Source organism: Hippoglossus hippoglossus, chromosome 24 (genome assembly GCF_009819705.1).
Source record: "Hippoglossus hippoglossus isolate fHipHip1 chromosome 24, fHipHip1.pri, whole genome shotgun sequence".
NCBI classification, from domain to species: Eukaryota; Metazoa; Chordata; class Actinopteri; order Pleuronectiformes; family Pleuronectidae; genus Hippoglossus; species Hippoglossus hippoglossus.
The window spans coordinates 11,932,871-11,954,413 of NC_047174.1; the positions used below are offsets into that span (position 1 = coordinate 11,932,871).

At 41.6% G+C, this 21,543-nt stretch overlaps 1 protein-coding gene across 1 annotated transcript; it reads left to right on the top strand.

Annotated features, from left to right (window-relative positions):
* The first annotated feature begins 4,262 nt into the window (after window positions 1–4,262).
* stum (stum, mechanosensory transduction mediator homolog) lies at window positions 4,263–20,256 on the top strand. The gene is made up of 4 exons (XM_034580947.1): window positions 4,263–5,244; window positions 15,582–15,764; window positions 18,065–18,073; window positions 19,877–20,256. The coding sequence occupies exons 1-4, from the start codon at window positions 5,034–5,036 to the stop codon at window positions 19,909–19,911; spliced, it is 438 nt and encodes a 145-aa protein (XP_034436838.1). The 5' UTR covers window positions 4,263–5,033; the 3' UTR covers window positions 19,912–20,256.
* Window positions 20,257–21,543: the final 1,287 nt, after the last annotated feature.

Genomic DNA, 21,543 nt, shown 5'->3' on the forward strand with positions numbered 1-21,543 from the left:
GATGTGATATTACTTATTTCTTCTTTGGTCAAAAGGTCAAGTGCTGTCCAGTTCACCTGATATGCACAGGCTTAAGATTTTGGGTTATAACAAAAAGGTGAAGCACAGGGTGACAGTCGCTAGAAGCACAAGGTCTCTACCACACAAGGTCAGTGATCAGACTCTGATTTCTAAAGTTGTCAGTATTTTCTGTGCTAATATATCGAAAGAAATAGAAAGAAAGAAAGAAATATAGAAAACAAAGCTGTAATAAAATATAATAAATATAAATATAAACCTATTGTGTTTATATAGGTAAGGTGTTGTTTGATGTTTTTACTTTGACATTGATTTACATGTGAGTCAGACTTTGAACAGAAATAATTATAATCTACATTATTTTCTTTATTGACTTCATAGCCATCTATGTGATGTATAAGACATCAGTGTTTATGTGGGTCCAGGTTGATGAAGCCTTGAGAAACCGCTCCACAAAAACCCAAACCTCAGACTCAAACAATCTGAATTAACTCCAAGGGGAATCAAGCTTTTAGGGAACTGGATTAAAAGTAAAACACCTCTTTCTTCTGGTAATATGAGTGATAATCTCTACGTCAGATGTTCTCAATCTGCAGTTTCGTGTCTGATGTCCCTCAGAGGCCAGCAGATGTTGCTCTTCTCTCCTTCTCCTGCCCTCTGAAGTTAGAAAATGTTTCATATTCTGGTTTCCAAAGCCTCGTTTACAGCAAAATGAGGACTTGTTTAATCTGATTGGGGACTGTAATTAACTCAGTGAGTTGGTGTGTGAAGGATCGTAACCAAAAAGTAAGTAGGGGAATAAATAAGGGAAAATATATGATGACATTCCAGACTCCCATTTCCAGACGAACTGACAAACTGAAAAATCTCCTCTCACCCCTGAACATCCCCTCAGATGACGTCAATGCTGTGACGCCATCACCCGGACTTTCTTTAAATAGTTTCAGACCCAGATTCTTATTTTCATGTCCCGCCCCCCTTTCGCCTTCATACGTGTGTGTTTATGTGTGTGTGAGCTCCTGATACAAGGTTTGTACTCACACCATCAGACGACCAATTACACAACGTGGTTTGATTAGTTTCGGGAGAACCTGGCTGAGTAGATCTGCATATTAATGAGGGAAAAAATGTCCAGCGGGAGATGAGGGCAGCGCGAGTGCAGCTTTGTAACTGTGACGGTGTTTTTCCAAACACCAAACACCTTCATCAATGTAATGAGTGCTCAGCGGATCAGTGGTAAAATAATAAAGTTGATGAGTACCGGCTTAAATCCACATCTCGCTGCATGTTCTGTCATGTTGGATTTGCTCTGATGAAAATATTTGTTCGTGATGGTTCATGAGGCCAAGACGAGAGCCTCGGACATGTGCTATTAAATTTGCACATAAGCACGCGGGTCTGCCAGTGACCTACCTGTAGCAGGATGAAATCAGGACACAAGCAGCCTGAGCTTTTACTGTCTGGTGGTGAAAGAGTTCAGCTACTTAAAGAGAAGATGACAGTAAAAATATATTAATGAAAAAGTGAAAAAATACTCTTTCCTCATATCTAAATCATTTGAGGTGTTATACCACCAGGTCCAGCTCATTACCTGTGGATGTACTTACTGCCTCAATTTTTGTGCGCTGCTGTAATTTTTAGGCCATTGTGTTTTATGTCCAATTATATAGTTACATTTTATTCTATTCTTTATTCTTCACTTTTCTCTGAACATTTCTTTGTAAAGTAAGTATTTTTAGGTTAATTTAGAGAATAGGTGGTTCATAAACAGGGGTGAATCCAGGGTTTCTGATTGGCTCCTGAAGTGTCCAACTCTCCTGTCACTAGTTTAAAAAGAAAACACTAAATCTACAGCCGTTTTAAGACGTGAACTCTGGAGGAAGTCCGCAGAATTGGGTCCAGACTTTCTCCGGAGGTTTCCTTTCCCAAATAAAGAACGCAGCAGAGATTCTCCGCTCAGACACATGACATAATCATTCTGCTGTGGAGCTGAATCCTGCAGAGGATCTCCTGCTGTGTTCTCTCATCATTCCCTTTGACCTTCTGCTGACTTTTTACCAGGGGGAATGGCCCCGGAGAAACTCTGCAGAAAGTTCAGAGTTCAGTGCATATTTCACCACCCGTGAGGTATTTCTCAAATGTTTTAGTTAAATAAAGGTAGCATTCAAAATTTGACACAAGTATAAGTAATGTTTTGCATATATATATAAAATGTACTAAAGGAAGCTAAAGCAAATGCACTCATTCTGCAGAATCACCCACTGATAGATGATAATATGACAACTTGAATGGCCGTAATTTTGCAGCTAGTGTAAGTGAAACAATTTCTATCAACTGGAACCACTGTGTAGTTTGACCTACAATAAAACAGCACATTATTTATTGATTGCACTTTTTATTATTGATTTACAGACGTGTGACAGCCATGATTTAAGATTTTGTCTGTTTGAAGATGTAGGGACACATAAAGCCATTCCATAATGATCAGTGCAACCATGGCGACCTTGGCCTGAAAAAGCTCCAGCGTCAGGGAACGCACACAAACATTTGTGTCTTTACACCGTGCAACTGCTCCTTTATCCCGACAGTAAAAGATTGTTTGCTCACAAAACGCCGACAGAAAACACAATCTGCTGTGTTACACTTCAATGGGGAATTCATGTGGCGCTGAGGGAGACTGAGTGAGATATGAAGATGGGGGGGGGGAGGGGGGGGGGGGGGGGGGGAGAGAGAGAAACATAAAAGCCAGCGAGAGTCAGACGAGAGTCTGCAGATGAAAGGTGAGAGAAGAAGGAGAGTGTGAACAGAGCAGTCACTGCGGCGATGGTCCAGTCTGGAGAGAGGGACACAATGGGATGCCATGAGGACACACACACAGACACAGACACACACATGAACACACGCATGTGTTTATAAATAACTAGTTTTTGATGTCAGCTTTTCCTGACAGATGGAATCCACATAAATTAAACCCTGAGAGAAAGAGCAGCATATAGGACGGAGAGAAAGAGGCGGCAGGAGACGTGAGCTTCCTGGTGTAACTCTATGAACCACAAAAAAGTGTCACTTTAAGACCGGCTGCCGTATAACTTGTCCTGTCACGTTGTCATGGTAATAAGCATCAGCACATTACACCGCATGCCTCTGGCTGAACAATCCGATGGTGATTGGGCTCAGCGGCCCCGATTTCTGCACAGTCCCGCGCTGTCAGACACATGCTAATGCTGCTCTGCATGACAAAAAGAAAAGGAAGGAAGAAAAGAAACCAAAGAGTAAAAGTACCTCGTAAAGCAGCCATCCGCTGTGCTTCAGAAATTAAAAAGGAAATTAAAAATGGGGTATTTAACTGATATTAGGAGAGGGAGAGATTGAGAGATGAGAAAGGGGCGACAGGGGCGACCGAAAGGACCGAGATCAATATCTTCTGTATAATTAACTACAGCTTCCTGGGTTGCTAGGAGACCGAATAGAGATGAGAGAGAGACGAGAGAGAGAGAGAGAGAGAGAGAGAGAGAGAGAGAGAGAGAGAGAGAGAGAGAGAATAAAGGATGAGGATGTAGAGGTGAGGAAGAAGAGGTAGAGGAGGGAGAAAGGGGAGGAAGGGTGAGGGAGGGTGTGTCTGATCTTCAGGGAGCTGCATGAATAATTAGTGAGATATCGATACTGACTGTCCCCTTCATCTTGACGACTCATCATCATCCACACGTCCCTCCACTCTCATTTATCTTCTTTACTTCTTCTTTCACTCTCTCCTCCCTGTCTTAATTCATGTCTCTATGTTTTGTACTTTCTCCATCCATCAGGTGGTTTTACTGTATGTTCTTTACAATATAACCTATTATTAGAGCTTGGAGACGTTTGCAAATTACTTCATGATGTTTTCCTCTTCTCTCTCTCGCTTTCTCTTCATCAGATACTTTCTCACTCACTTCAAATCTCTTGTAAATGTGCACACAGGTTTAAAAGTCTGAAATCATTCACTTTTAGACCCCATTAGAATTATAATGAAGTCATATAAGTATAATCTATTAGCATTTAGTCATAGTAAACATTTCATACATCCTCTATACGTTCGTCATTTGGATGAGAGTTGAATGAAAATAGTAATTCGGGGCGTTTACTTTGAATAACAGCTTTTTACATGTGATCTCATTGAACAGTAACGCTGGATTGGTGCACTGTTCCTTTAAATGGAGCAAGAGGATGGGGAGAACAGGGAGGGAGGGAGACAGAGAAAGAAAGAGAGAGAAGAGGAGGAGAGAGAGAGAGGGAGACCTAGAAAAAGGGGGGTTGTGTGCACTCTCTTCCCCGACCTATTGAGAGGTGTGTAGGTTGAGCGTCTTTTCAGCAAGAAAGAAAGAAAGAAAGAAAAAGAGAAAGAAAGAAAGAAAGAAAATTGCTGAAAAGTGTTGCACAGCTTTTGAGGATTGTTCAGTTGAGCTGTCACTGATTCAGCCTTCCTAGAGAACGTGTTGGACGTGGAATCAAACTGCCGATGCCCCTGATGCCTGATGTCAGCGTGGTCTCCTGAAGGGATTTAAACAGTCCTGAAGAAAAGAGAAGAAAAAAAAGTCACACTTCCCCGGGGACGGCTACAAGTATGAGGTGACTCCTCCACGGGAATTTGTTGAAGATTGTCAAGGTAGATTGAGATTTACTTGAATATTGATGCAAAGCTTCAGAATATTCCTTGGATGAGATGACTTTGGGAGAATAGAACAGGAATCTCCACTGTACCTCTTCAGAATAGATTTAAAGATTTCAAGTTATTCTACGGATTTAAGATTTTAGATTATTTTACCATTTGACGCCACTTTTGGACATATGTGACATATTGGTTATGAGCCCACCGTTGACATGCACTGCTGAATATTTTTAGCAATTTCCCAAAGGATTCAATCACCGATATCATCAATATAAAATTCTACTGAATCACCAGTCATCTTAATCCAGAGGGAGACGAAGAACTTGCGACCTTCATTTATCAGCAAATAGCTTGAAGTCTTCACAAAGAGATGGCACATAAAGAAGGAGCAACAGAGCAGGGCCGTGTGAAGGCAGTGGACAGTCTCGGGGCCAAAGCCATGGCCGGGGCCCCTATAGCTGGGGGAGGAGTCGTGGTGGAAGTCAGGGAGAAGAAGGGACCCCTGCGGGCTGCGATACCCACAATGCCTTTCCCTCTGGCGGTCATCTGTCTGTTCCTGAACACCTTCATACCTGGACTAGGTGAGTTGGGATTCAGGTTCTCCTGAATTGATCCTTTACGCATAAGGAAGCTGGAACACAAGGGACCATCACCCTCGTTTTTGTCTCAATTTTTCCGCCTGTGTAAAAGAATGCAAACCACATAAGTGGCTAAGTAAAAAAAAAACAGAGAGGGCAAACGTGAGAGAAAGTAAACATGGTGGAGCTGAAAATAGAGCGGTCATGAAACTGGAAGGCCTGCACAGACACGGGGAGTTTATAGACATGAGGCAAGCAGGCATGCCAAGCAAAAGAAAACAAGATAAACAAACATGAAGTCAAAAATAAAATATAGACAAATAGATGAATAACAGAGAAGAATGAAGATTGGTTATGATAGCTGCATGGAAAGTTTGCAGGCTCTGACAAGTTAAAATTAGTTTCAATTCTGCCTGTGTGTGTGTGTGTGTGTGTGTGTGTGTGTGTGTGTGTGTGTGTGTGTGTGTGTGTGTGTGTGTGTGTGTGTGTGTGTGTGTGTGTGTGTATTTATATGTCTGCACGTGCAAACAAAAAGGGGTGAGACAGATAGTGAGGGACCACGTTCACACCTCGTGTTAAAATAAGAGCGTCATGGTGTAAATACCGACAGCCTCCATCTGCCAGGTTTTTATTGGTGGATGTGAAGTCTGGGTGTCACCACTGCAGGTAGAAATGTCATCGCTCCGAGTATAAAGATGCATCACAGGCAACGTCGTCACGGGCGTCTGCATTATCACAGCGGGCGGACGCATCATCGCCGTGGGGAGACGACATCTGCATCATTGTTATGTGTGGAAACCTTGACGTGGTGATGTTTTGCTCTGCAGAAGACAATGAAACGATATCAGGGATGCAACTGTGCACAGTCAAATATGCATTTTACATGTTAAAAATAGCCCCAATCAGTCATTTCTGTCAATCTTTTCTGGTATCACGAGTGTCAGCTCAAATACTAAATGAGCTTTTTCCCAGTCAGTGATGATAAACTGGTCCTCCTCTCCGTTGCCCCCTAGAGGATCACAGATGATCCACTCTGTAACGAGGAGCAAAGAGAGCACCTCCCCAACTTATCAGTGGAATTTGTGACCACGATACAGAAAGAATGACCACAACATACACAAAATACAAGATACCCTATGTGTACATTAGAGAGTGGATACCCGGGCTTATTGGAACCATATAGCCAGTAAAGAAAGAACTGACCAGTTTCTGTTTGCAAAAAGTGCCACCTTGTTACAACCATGGGTCGTATATAAAGATGGACAACTCATCTCCACTTCATCCTTTTGTACAAAAATTAAGCTAAAATACCTCAAATATAGGCGTCGCCATCTTGCGCATATTTGCGTGCGCAGTAGCGATTGGGGGACAGAGCTGTGGTATCGAGCTCCTGCCGATACATGCTCTCGACAAATTGAGTTAGTCTCTGCTGTCAATCACGTGGTTTCACCCTATTATTTATAACTATCAATTACTCCATTTAAAACGATCAAATAACTGATTAAAGCCAAACAAACAACCTCAAATCTTTGAGAAAATGTGCTGTTCTGTACTTTAACATTTTAGTTGGGTCCTTGTCCCATCCACGAACATGAAGGAGGCAGGGTTTATGACCAATACTGCAGCCAGCCACCAGACGGCGATCAAGATGGCATGGCTTCACTTTTAAGAGCTGTCATGTCATCCATCTTTGGTCTGTGGTAACATTTTATAAAACACTTTAACCCTTGGATTTTCCATTTTTCATTTCTTTATAACTAACTAAATTCTCGTTGCAAATTAGAAATAAATCTCGACAACACTTCCAAGTGCTAAAAACAGGTCAACTGGGATTCCCAGCAGTCAGTTAGAGCTGAAGAAGCCTCTTGGATTAGAGGTGAAACGGCTTCAAGAAACTCAACCAGGCCCAGTTGACACTCGACAACACTTGAAAACAGGTCTGCTATTGCAACAACGTTTTGATTTGAACATGTGTACAACTCCAGGCTAGTCGACAAAATCCAATTCAAATTGACCTATTGTGGTTTTCCAGCAACATGATGAATTCTAATGACTAAAAAAAAACAGAGGTGTCAAGTTTGACTCATTCACTTCCGGCACAGTTCACACCCGTATGAAAATCTCACAGATTTTCCCGCTGTGCGCATTTTGATGCCGATACGATCCCAGATGAAAACCACTTTCTATTTTTAGATACATCTCTTCCTGCTCCTCTACCTTTTCCCTCTAAACCCCAGGGTTTAATCCTGCACTCGTTTGCTTGTCTCTGCGTGTGTGTGTGTGTCTCTTTATAGTGAGATTACGTAATAATATCTGGTGGTTGAAGACACACACTCACCTCATCAATATGTTGATCCTCACTTTGTTCACAACAAACCCTGTGAGGCTAGATCTAGATTAGTTAAGTGTTTCAGCAGGAAAGCAGCAGGACATGAGACGATAACATGGAGTGGGGTTCACTTTGGGAACTGCAGAACATAAAGAAATACAGAGGTAGATAGACGAATAATCAACATAAACTCAGATGTTTTCTGTGATTGTGAGACGTCTCCACAGCAAGAACTCCCAGTCCATCATCAAATAGCCTGTGGTGTGTCGTCTACGCCCCCTCGACTCTGATCTGTTGGTCAAAACTCTCCAGGGAGTCATTATCTGTGTGTGTGTGTGTGTTTGTATCTCCTCCTCTTCATCTCTTCCCTCGTCTCCTTCCCTTTGTTCTCACTCTTAATTTCCAAATTCTGAATATTTTCTTTCCTTCATTCATTCTTTTTCATTCATTTGACACATTCATTCCTTCGTTTTTGCTGCAGCCTTTTCACAATAAAGGTTGAATCACTGCCTGCTTGATCACAAACATCAATGTCATAAAAACAGAGTCAGCAAATCATCAGTCTTCCTTTCCTTTCCATGTTGTCTTAAAGACATGTGTCCCCAACATGTATGAAATGTATGAAAAGCATCAAGGCACCACCTCATCTGCGTGTCTGCATATACAATGTGAATGTGTGTGCCTGAATGCCATGACATTTCATTGAATAGCTGCGGCTAGTTGTCATGACAACACTGACTGAAATGAACACAATGCATGCATGCGTGTGTGTGTGTGTTGTGTGTGTGCGCGTTTATCTGTGTGTGTCAGTGCCGTTTGCGAAATGAATTGATCGAGACTGAAAACAGCGTCTCATTCTATTTAACCAATAACATTTTGAAATGCTGTAATTGAATTTGAGCAGAGCTCCACATCCAGCAGACATGCAGACGCACAGGTGTATGAATAAGATACACGCACACACACGCACACACACACACACACACACACACACTCACAGAGACAAATAATGTCGGGCACTTTAATAGCACAACAGAGAGCACCTGAGTCCTTGGTATTATTAATGTCTGTAAAGTGAATAGAGCCTTGTGCAGAGAAACAGTGAAACTGAAAACCTCACTTGAACTGGAAACACTGGTCTTTCAGAGCTCAAGTCACTTTTTGTGAGGATCAACACTGATAAGATGACGGAGTGTCTGTATAATATAATTATAATGCTTTAGAATACAGTCTGCAACACACAGCATAATTACTCTGGAGTAATGATTTGTACTTAAATATTGAAACTGAGAACTAGATGAGAAAATGGATGCTAATCTCATGTTAAAGTAATATTGATGGAAAGAGTTCATCAAGGAATAGTTGCTAATTGGCAGGCTTTGGGCAGAGTGATAGCTCCCGAAAGTGAAGCCAAATCATCTGGATCGCCCCCTATTGGTTGGCTGCTGTATAGGTCATAAACCCCACCTCCTCTAGGGACATGGACCAAATCCATCCATTATCCATGCCACTTATCTTTTGAGGGTTGCAGGGGAGCTGGAGCCAATCCCAGATTAAGTTAGGGCTGGAGGCGGGGTGCAGGCAGCCTATCACTGAGCCAACATACAAAGACAAACAACCTATCACTCTCACTTTTACACCTACTGTCAATTTAGAGTCTCCAAGTACACCTAACCCCAATCTGCCAGTCTTTGGACTGTGGGAGGAAGCCAGAGTACCTGAAGAAAACCAGCACAGACACAAGGAGAACATGTAAACTCCACCTGGATAAATAATAATAATAATAAAGAAGTAACAGTTAAATAGAATTTGGACAGTCAGGCTATAGACGTCTTCCACTCTAATGAATATTTATAGAGATAGACGAATCAGTATTGACCCACTGACCTCAGCTCAGTGTTAAAGGTTAGATTTGTTTCCTTAGTGAGCCTCAAATGTGAGGAAAAGAGTGTGTTTCCTCAGCCGGAGCTCTAAACTGAGTTGGAGGATGCAAACTGACAACCTCTCTCTCCCCGCTCAGCTTCTTTTAACTTTACATTAATCACGTCCAACGTTATTTGGCCTGAGTCTGAGATTGTCCCTGCAACGTAATGAGGAGTGAGTTCAAAATCTGTTGGTGATACACACCACAGAGGCGGCTCATTCAGCGCCGTGTAAACTGATTGAGCTGTCGGCTCGTAAAGAAATACACGTGCTTATTGTGAGGGAAACTATGGCTCTGATGTGTTCTGATCTTTGCCATAAGACGACTGGGAAAGGGAAAAGCGTTAACACAAGGGAGCGGAAGCAAATGTATGATTTAGCCTCAGCGCGATGGTGTGGGAGGCAGAGGTCACGTGTGTGAGATTGATGCTGTGTGTTATTGGAGACACTGCATCGGTTTATTGGGTCATGTTGACATCTTGCCTCTGGATGCATGTGTGTGCACTTGTGCTTATGTCTTTGTGGGGACCAAGACATTACAGAGTGAGGACATTTTGAGAAAGTGAAGACATTTTGACAAGAGCTGTTTGAGGGTTTAGACTTATTTTTAGGGTTGGGGTTACAGCTATGTCAGGGTTAGACTGGGGTTAAAATGCAGCTGAATGAGTGCTACAAGGGGCACAGGTAAGCAGAGGCCGTGAATGTTAAAAAATATTTCACTCAGTCCCCCAGTCCTTCATTAAAACCTGGATTTATTTCTCAGAATCCCACCAAAGATGGAAATAAATAAGTAAAACAAATGATCAAATAAGAGAGAGTTTTAAAAGACCTCAGACACAGCTTTAGTTCTCACAAATATTCTCCCGACCTCCAAGGTCTCTCCCCTGGCCGTAAAATTTAAGTAGGTGAAAAAAACTTCATAAAATCATAATAGGAGAGGTACATTTAAGTCAAGAGTTAATCTAACCGATTAAAAATATGGGGGTGAAAAATAATGGGTGAGTAAAGTATTTGCAAACATGCTTGGAAATTTCTGTAGTATGAAACGTCAACGTAATAAAAAAAGCACTCTGAGGTTCATCAAATATCACGAAGTAGCGTTTTTGTAACTATATATCTAAGAGGTTGAGTGTGTCGTGTTGTGGTGAGCAGGTGGACCCAATGCAGGACACGGGTCAAGGTGAAAAACTAAAAGTCTTCTGATTCAGAACAAGAATGAGGCAAAAGGACTTGAAGCAGAAACAGGCTCCAAAAAAATCAAGTCCAAAATAATGTACACATGGTCGAACATGAGGAAACACAAAAGCACTGACACACAACACATAAGGAACAGGGGAAACAAGACAAACTGACAAGGGGAAGCACAGAGATTTATAAGGGAGGCGACGTGATTGAACACAGGTGAAACGCATTAGAAACAGGAACAGACGATCACAAGGGCGGGAAAACAGGACAAAGGCAGGAAATAAAGTCTGAGACACACAAGGAGCACAATTTACAAAAATAAAACAGGAAACAGAGAATTCAGAGTAACCAAACAAATAGAACTCAAATCCAAACACAAGAATAATAAATATAATAGAAATATAAATTTATATATATGCCGCCTTTTCTGATAAATTGATTCAAGATCATTTCCTGGATTCAAATATCACAGACCTCTAATAAAAATTACAAAAAAGCCCCAAAGAAAACCTGTATCAATAAATATTTTTCAAGGCATCCATGTTTCCGTAGAGACTCAGGGAAACACGGGGATAACTTTTTCAGCGTGAAGTAATGGAGTGACATCCAGTTCTTTGAAAGCAGATTTAAATGAGCAGTGAACAGTAATGCAAGGAAAACTGTAACTGATTACTTTTACTGCTGAGTAATCAAGTAATGTGATAAATTTTTCATTCAGTGATGTCTAATTGGTCATATTTTCAAAGTGACTTTCCCATTGCTGCTTAACAACTCACCTGTCTCTCTTCTTTACTTGTTCGTTTTCTGTCTTTTGTTCTCCCCTTTGTTTTTTGTCCTCTCCCCTTCACTGTTTCTTTTCTTCTTCTCTATCTGTCTTCCTCACACTTACACTCCATCATTAACCTCCTACACGGCCAGTGGGTGCTCTGCAGAGTTCTGTGTGTAATTACAGTCATTAGTCTGGGTAATATCCAGGCACACACACACACGCACGCACGCAAACACACACAATCTCCCACATGCGACATGCAGAGGATCCAAGAGCGTTTCACACATGGAGGAATGTTAGAGTAGGTTTGTAACAAAGGGGTTTACAAGCTTTCATGAATTAATACATTTATTGTTACAGTGGAGAATCATTCTTTACAATTTTTTGTTTAAATCCATCTCTGCACATTCAAACACAGCAAAGCTACTGCCTTGATGTTTGGCCTTTTTGTTCTGTACCTCTACCTCCTCACACTGCACAAAAATGAAGCCAAAATAACCCCCACGGATGCTGCCATCTTGCACTGGTGACAATTTGAAGATCTTGCTTTTGCCTTTTTACCAAACGATAAACCACGTAATCAGCGGATTAATAAATGATTTAAACAACCATTATCTGCAGTTCTGATGCACATGTCGATCATCAAGTATCCATTTACCTGACAGTGACTACAGAAGTTGGAAATCACACATAAAAAAAAAAACGAAAGTGTCCCCCGGACCTGTTTCAGTTGCCAAAACCTCAGATGGAAGTGGTAGCCGCTCGGACAGCGGGCCTGCTGTCAATCATGGCTCGAGTCTGGAGGTGGGCAGCTCCACCAGCAGCCAGAGCATCTGCTGGTGGGTGTGGCCTGCGACCTAAACATTTCTCAGTCTGATCAGACCATATCGGCTTGAAGGCTCATATTAGCCAACTGCTGCTCTTTCTGCGAGAGGCTTTGAAATGAGCATCAGCTAAAAGCTTGAAAGGAAAAGAATAAATCTAATTCATCTCTTCTTTTAGTTTTTTTTTTACTGTTATGGGAGCTGCTTATTTTGTTGGTTTGGTTTTTACGGGCCTAGAGAAAGAGGGCTATATATTTTGGTGTTCGTTTAGAATTGTCAGAGATTGTGGGACATGTTGAGTTTATGACTTTCTATAGAGAGAGATTCTTTGTGGCAGTTCTCTCCATTTTTAACGTGAAAGAAATATATAATCGGAAAGAGGGATGTGAAACTGTAGAAGTGAAAACAGAGAAACAAACTGAGAGAGGAAAAGTGACGAGAATATAACTTCTACATGAGTCGTCTTTGGCCTTTTCTTTGCTCCAGAGAAACACGGAGCAGCTGGCGCTCTTGTTCATCCCGTCCTCCACCTGCTTGGCTTGCAATGATATTTGAATTCCTCCAATGTGACAAGAAATTGAGGTAGCAGAAAGAGAAGGGCCAAGGCTGTGATGCGCACAACACCCACCAGGCTCTTTGTGTCTGTGTGTGTGTGTGTGTGTGTGTGTGTGTGTGTGTGTGTGTGTATGTGTGTGTTGCGCACAGTATTCACTTCAGTATCTTTCATGAAGGTACGAAAACCCTGCAGGGAGAAAGAGAAATCAACAGATTCACTGAATAATTTATCATTTTTGCACAAATGAAAACATTTGTTTTGACTTTATCGCTCAGTGAATAGAAAACACGTCACATTCAGACAGTTTAACAAGAGACATTTCGACTTTCTCAATAGATACGACATAAGTGAAAGAGTGGGAACACTACTGAACCAAAAGGCAGAATAACACCTTTTATAACAGCAGCCACTGTAATGCACAAACACATTTACACAAAACGTAAATTTTACACAATCACTACAGGCAGCTGTGGCTCAGGAGGTAGAGAGGATTGCCCACTGACCAGAGGGTCGGTGGTTCAATCTACATTCGAAAGTGTCCTTGAGCAAGATACTGAACCCCAAATCATCCCTGACGGCTGTGTAGACAGTTAATAACTGGTGCCTGATAGAAAAAGCACTGTGTGAATGTGTGTGTGAATGGGTGAATGTGACTTGTCCTGTAAAGCACTTTAAGTGGTAGTTCACTACATACACAACCTCTGTAGGTTGGTATATAGTCATGATTTAAAAGATAGTTGAAAATCCAGTTAAAAATAAAAAGAGGGAATTCTAGTAAACTCGTCGTACCCAGAGATCCTTCTGTTCTGGATGAAAGTGTGCGTTTTATATTTATTTTTATGCTGTCGAAATCTTTGCACAATATTTTAGGAGCTATTGTTTGATTTTCTACAATCACTGCGAGACTCGACCCAGGACGAGATAATCATCGAACTGCAAATTATTTCCCAGTGCTGCTCTGAGGGCCTCCTTGGGGATTCGATTACAGAGATACAGTAAAGTTCATATAGAGATGTACACCTTTTTCTTTAATGGGGAATGTATGTTTCTGAGACGATGTGAAAATGTCACCGATGTGATCTCCACGTCAAACTGCAGCGACTGATTCCCATGTGGGATTTATTTTTATCCTTTTTTCGTCGTTGTATTTTGGTTGACCCCTCGTGTTTCTGTTTTTAGAATGGATGGGAACAGGACATGGAGGAGGCTGCTATTTACAGAGATTTCAAAATAAAAGTATACAAGTCATGAAATAATAAAGAAATAAACAGTGGTACATTATCCTGAGAAATGGGTTTTGGCTTGTTTCTCTTGTTCCAAACGATAAATGAAAGTAAAAAAAATAATAATAATTTCATACCGTGTGCGTCCTACTCCTAAGGGGATGTTGTCATGGAAACGTTATGTAATTAAATAACCTGATTTGTGAGCACTGAGAGTTACTTTGGCCTCTGCGTTTTACACAAACACACACACACTGGAGTCACGGTACAGTGACTGAGCTCTGGGAAGGTCCAGGTCTCCAGATAACAGGATGAGGAGTGATATTGGATTTCATTCAGGCAGACAGGGACTGTCCGCAGCAAGCACCAGTGTGTCTGTCTTTCCCTGCTCTTATTCACGGCTCAGATCTGATGTGAAGGAGAATTCATAAGGACTCAGGGACAAGACGACTGTGGTGCAAAGAGAATTTGCACTTTCACTAGGCTATTTTTTTTTTAATTGGGTTTCCTGTCCAAAACTGAAAGAAACTGAAAGAAAGGATTAATTCAAAAGGCTACATTTAACCATTGGTTTCTGAGAATTGATTATGGAGTGGAGCCCAGACACGCACTTGACCAGCTGTGAGTCAGTCTCATCTGTCAATCATTAAGTTTCCCTCAGTTTTTATTGCGTCAAATCACTACTTCACAAAAACTTACTGGAAAAAATTAACACTTGAACAAACATCAGTGTTACAAGAACCTAAATATGACAGAAACCATATTTGAGAAAATTTGATTTAACATGTACAAGGATTTTTTTCAACTTGGCCCATGTTCCATCTGCTAACAAGGAGGAGGCAGTGTTTCTGATCTATACTGCTCCCAGCCACCAGGGGGCATTCTAGACAATTTGGCTTCACTTTGGCGGAGCTGACATGTTGTTCGTCTTCATATTTATGTTGTAAATGTCTCCTTTCCTTCCATAAAGGATGATCCAGAGTAGGAGATGACAAAAGAAACATTGAGGCACCTTTCAAAAACAGACACCTGCAGGACGTTTCATTCCCGTTAGAAATAAAACACAGGTTGTGTTTCAGTATTAGATGGTTCCACAAAATTTTGTTAAAGCATAATAACTCATTTATAGTGAAACGTCTGAACTGTGACTCATGAAGTCTGGGTACAGATACACATGATGTTGACATAATGAACTTTTATCTGCGAACGAATCGCAATCTCCAACTAATCCCTAATGACACATCAGTAATTGTGTTATGTGATGATTAGCCAGAGTTAGCATGCTACCATAAGATCTAAATCTTCAGTAATATGTTTCTCTCCTGGTTTATTTGATTGGAAAGAGTCTGCTGTGTTTCATTGGAGGCAGAGTGGAAATCTCCCTCAGGCTTTTCTACATGCTGAGACAAACACATGCACTGATCTAATACAAAAGTAGGACCTAAAATATGAAAAGAAAATGATTAATTGAACCGTGTTGTTGTTGTTGTTTTTTTTAATAACGAGTTGCTCTGCGGGTTTGGTCCCACAGGTACCTTCATCTCAGCCTTCACGGTGCTTTGTGGAGCTCGCAGCGAGCTGGTCTCAGAGCGAGGCGTGTGCTGCGTGTTCTGGCTCAACGTGGCGGCGGCCCTCATCCAGATACTGACGGCTGTCATCATGGTCGGATGGATCATGAGCATCTTCTGGGGAATGGACATGGTCATCCTCGCAAGTCAGTAGCTGTCGATCTGTGTTGATCTGTTCAGGCTGACAGTCTTCTCTTCTTGTTGCTGTCTCCATTCCAACTGCATCAAAACATTTTATAGCATGAAATTTTAATTGTAAAAAACTCGTCTTTTTAAAAGTGCATATGACCTGATCTGATACAACCTGTTCTTTTCTTTGTCTCTGTCACCTTAAACATATCCTTCTCCCTCAAATATGTAAAGGTCCCTTGAAAGGCGCTATAAGAATCCAACTTATTATCTATTGGTGCCTTTTCTCACATGCACCACTGTACGTGTAAAGTTCTGTCTGAAGGTCTAATGATATTCTTCATTTTTCGATAAGAAAAACGACCTGGTAATGTTCTTGATCTATAATCGTTATACAGATAGAAACACTATGAATTAATACAGTGTAATAGGAGTAAGCAAGACAGTGTATCTGACACATCTGTCACACATTCAGGTGTGCACACCTTTTCAAATTGTCCAGAAATTGTCACCCTGGGTGGCACATTCCTTATCTATGACATGCATGGACACTGTAGTTTATTTAGATGTCCCACATACACTGTCCAGCTGCCGAATCTACACAGTATGTGTACACTGTATAATCCGCAGCTGAAAATAGACCCCACATAAACCATTTACCCTTTCTAAAAGGGATTATTAATCTTAAAACGTATTGTTGGTTTAGGTCATTTCGTGTGATTTGTTTATGATAACATAACATGTAAAATGCCAACCTCATCCGTCAAGGCTTGTGCTCACAACATTGGATATTTATCAGCTCCGAGAGGCACAAATATGTTCAAAGAAAGAAAGACAGAAAGAAGGAAAGAAGGAAAGAAAGAACGACAGATGAAAAGACAGAGAGGTTGGCCTTCTCTGTCAGCAGTGTCGCCTTCTTAGGCATTGATGCATGAACAAAACACACACACACACACACACACACACACACACACACACACACACACACACACACACACACACACACACACACACACACACACACACACACTCACACACAGTCGTATTTCCTTAACTTCAGGGGACATTACATTGACTTACATTTGTTTCCTGCCTAGTCCAACCTTAACCTTAAACTATACTTGCCTAACCCTAACCCATAGGCTAAACCTGACCTTAAACCTTCAGTTTGATATGCAATGGCACCTTTTAGGGACTTTTTTGTCCCTATAACATAAGTAATTAATAGTTTTTTGTCCTCATACTGAAGACAGGTCCCCACAATACCTGGACCACCCACTCACCCACCCACACACCCACACACACACACACACACACACACACACACACACACACACACACACACACACACACACACACACTCGTCATTACTCTCTCATTGCACCAAGGCAGCCTTTGTATATTGCTTCACTGCTGTCTTCTTTGTGTAAGTATGAATGTGCATATGTGAGGTAATTGCTGCCTGCGTGTTCATCCAAATGTGCACACGCCTGCAGGAGTCTGTGTGCGTGTGTGTGTGCGTGAGGTACAGTAATTGTGTGTGTGTGGGAGTGAGCAGCCCCCCCGGTGTGTTTTTGTTCACTGCTCCCCACTGTTCTTCAGGCCTCTGGGCACATGTCTTATTCATCTGTTGCTGCTAAAGTCTAAACTCGAGTTAGCGCTCAGGGCCGGCTGGGGTATCGAATGTTTATATTGAATATCACAACAATTTTCTTCGGCGGAAATCGTTGCCCCTCACGTCAATTATTATTCGATCATTCTTCCCCGTGACTTTCTGAGTGTCTCTCTGTTCCTCCTGAATCACTGTGATAATGTGGCATATTTATCCCTTTTCTGTCGTTCTCTCCTCCTCTAATGAGCCTGTGTTGATATGATCAGTGCATTCTTTCTTCCCCTACCTCCGTCTCCACAAACACCCCTCCTTCTCTCCTCGTTCTCCATCTATCTAATGATCGTGGTATTATCTTCCTCCCACTGATCGCCTCCCTCCTGCCTCTCTCTCTCTCTCTATCTAATGATTGTTCCTATTTTATCTTGCTACGTCCTTGCTCCCGCTCCTTCTCTTTCTCTCTCACGCTATTCCTCCCACTCTCTGCCCGGGCCCCATTCTCCCTCTCCGCCTCAGTTTCATCAGTTTTTTTTTTTCTTACTCGCTCTGTATACCTCTCGTCTTTATATACAGTCTATGTGCTCTGAAAGTTCCTAGATTGCCTTTTCTTATACATACAAACCAGATAAACTGTTTAAGGATCATGTCTAACTGTGTCTTTCTTTTGTCGTCCCTCCTCCCTCTGCTCTCCGTCTTCGTGAACCAAAGTTTCTGATGGTAGGTGTCTCGCTTTGTTCCTCCTTCCCTCACTATCAACAGTTTCCCAGTGAGTTAATCAAACAGTGAAATGGCATCGAGGCATGTCACTATAACGAATAGTCCGCTTGACTAAAGTTAACATAGATATCGAGTGCAGCCAAAACAAATCATTTCCCAGGCGCAGAAGTGACATTTGTTGAGAACTTTCTCACGATCTTTCATCTGCGATGTACAGTTTGTTTGGTATCTGATTCCTCGCAAAGCATTAGCTTATTCTTGGCCTTGGAAATAGAAGTTTACAAGATTCCAACGTGGTTTTCATGAGGGAATGAGGCGGTTGTCATGGAGATTTGTTGACATACAAGATTTTTTTAAGACTTCTCATCCGTGCTGACTTTGAAAGTAAAGTATCGCAGCTCATTCTTGGCCTTGGAGATAGTAGTTGATCTTGATCAGTGGATGAGGGAGGTTGCTGAGTTGTCACAGAGCTCTGTCGACACATGGTACATGGTAAATAAACTGTATTTATAAAGAGCTTTTCCAGTGATATCAAGCACTCTAAGCACTTTTTAGTGCAAGTCACATTCACCCCTTCAAAAACACATTCATTCAGCCGTCAGTATTGCTCAAGGACACATTGGAATGCAGACTGAGGATCGAGGGATCAAACCACCCGACCTTCTGGTTAGTGGACAACCCGCTCAACCTCACTTAAAAAACAACTATGCCTAAAACGTTGACTTTATGTATTTCAATTGCATTCTAAATGTCCATGTAACTTTATTACATAAGTTCAATGTAAAGGGTCACATTTGATGAAGTGCTTTCTATCATGTTGAGTTAGTGTGAATACATCAAATAACTTGAGAGTGATTTGATTAAATAAAGTATACATATGTTTTATAAGTTGAAATACATAAAGTCAATGTTTCAGGCAGAGATATTTTTTTGAGTGTTGGCTTAAAAATAAAGAATCAGAATTCATTTTAACCTTGAAAATAGCAGTTTGCCAAAATAAAACAGATGAAGAATAGCCATGAAGATTTGTTGAGCTCCATTTAATTTTATTAAAGTTATGTTCACATTATAATTTGGTCTAAAAAGCTTCCTCTTGCTTCCTTCCTCATTCAAATGTTTGCAAAACATTTTTGGGAAGAATTAAATGTCATGTCATCAATATTTGCTCACTACCAGTCTTCTTCACCATAGTAGGGAAACTGTCTGCAAGTTTATGTATCACGGAGCCGGAATGCATGTGCACCGTCGTGCATGTAGATTTGATGCTGACAAACTGGATAAAAGACTTTGCAAAACCCTGTTCTCTAATGATTCTGCTCATTCAGGAGGTAAAGATTGAAAGGAGGGATTCAGTTCCACAAGGACCTGATCATCGTTAACAGCCAAACGTCTGTTGATCTTTACCAGATCACAACGACTGACGCAGAGCTTGCTTGCTTTATGAGGCTGTTATACTTTAGTTTTCATTGATGTGACATCTCATAGACAAACCATGATTCAAGGCAGACTATTGTTGCTTGCCACAATGTGGAAGCCGGGGTAATGGATGCCAGCCAATAGTTCTGTCTTGGTTGTTCCAAACCTCATTTCTGTCAGTTTGCTCGTTTAAATGAAACAGAGAAAGCCAAATACTGACAAACGTTTAATATAAAAGTTTTGTAATTGCCTGCAGCTCGTTAAAACCTGTCTTAACTTGAGCTATAAAAGCCAGATAATAGTTTACAATGTTTATTTCCACAAGCAGTCAAACCTCGTTTTCTTTTCCCCCTCCCTCTGCCTGGGCCTCGCCCTCCTCTTCCTCAGGCTGCAGAGACCAGGGCCTTCCCCAGGACGTGTGAGAGACGTCCCTCTTGTCGTCACCTGATGGATCACGCGGACGGTTTGACCACTGTGACATCCCCGTCATCTTTTGATGACCTGTAGCTGACAACAGAGCGGATGGGGCAGAGACCTGATGGAAATGATTCAGTCGTAAAGTGAATCGAGTCTTTGTGAGATTGTTTGATCGGCGGCTGCCGATTGGTCAACACCAGGCCGCGTTTAGATTTATCGGACGGGAAGAAGGGACTTGCATTCAGGAAAAGAGAAAAAAATCTTAATCCGTATTATATTTAGTAACTAAAGCAGTGATATTCAAATTCTGTCTTTTGATATTTTTTATCTAACTCCAACCATAAATCTGTAAAAAAAACTGTAGGTTCGCTGCAGATTTCCTACGCAACATTATTAAGGACAATATAATTTGCATGAGGGTGTGAGATAATCAAGATTTGGCAGATTTGTATTTCTGTGCTTTGGCCTTCTGCTTGTTTTTTGTGTCAGAATTCAGTTGGAAAAGAAAAAAAAAGAAGAAGTACAAATGCTGTCCGTGACAAGGTTGCTGTGACTGTGTATTTAGCTCAATGATGCATTACATGTTAATGGGCTCAGGGCAATTTCCACTGCCCCTGAGAAAGACGTGTATATCAGTGTTAGATATCAGTGGATTTACTGTTACAAACACTGACTTCAACATTAGCCTCCAGTGTGTTTAAGTGGCCTTTTATTGTGATATTGACACCAACTTGCTGCTCGGAGACTACACGATATATATGTTGTACCTCTCCAATGAGTAAATCAGCGTTGAAATGATGTTACACACTGTTAAAGCTTTGTATCTAATTAGCAGGTTTCAAAATATCAGCTCTCACCTTCGGCCTCTCTGAGGAGCTGCAGTCTCATCACCCTGTCTGTCACATTATTACAAAGACAGACTTACAGTTATGTCCCCAATCCTTATCCATTCATCCTTTCTTCCTTCCCTCATCCCTTCATCTTCTCTATCCTCCCTCCATCATCCCTGCCCACATCCCTTCATCCTCTCTTCCATCCTTCCCTCAGTCTTACCTACACCCTTTCATCCTCTCTTCCCTCTGTCCCACATCCCTTCCTCCTTCCCTCATCCCTTCTTATTCAGTTTGGTGCATACCTCTTGCACGTCTCGTTCTAACGTCTGGGGGACAGGACTCTACCCCCCCACGGGAGGATGCACTGGTGACCTCTACCAGACCCTCTTCACCTCAACCCCTTCCCTCAATGTCCGGTCCTTTTTTCCTCAAGATCCAATACATAAATTTCCATGAAAACCTTTAAATTCCAGACTGTTGTGGCGTGGTCCTTCCTCCTGACATTGCTGTCTTTTTATAAAAAAAAATAAGTCAACAGCTCCCATAAGCAGCTCCAGTTGAAATATGAAATTCACAAAACGTTCAGGTTGTTGAATTCAGTTGTGTGAAGTATAAAGTTAAAGTGTGTGCGTTGTCTACGCATCAACGTGTGGGTGTTATGACTGCTTGTGTACAATATGGAGAGTGGGGAACACTATGGTGTGGACTCAGTATCACCATGTGCTCATAAACAAAGATGGCCAATTCTATCATGCTCTAAACTTTTCCCACGATGACACATCAGCTTCCCCGAGCGCTGCATGG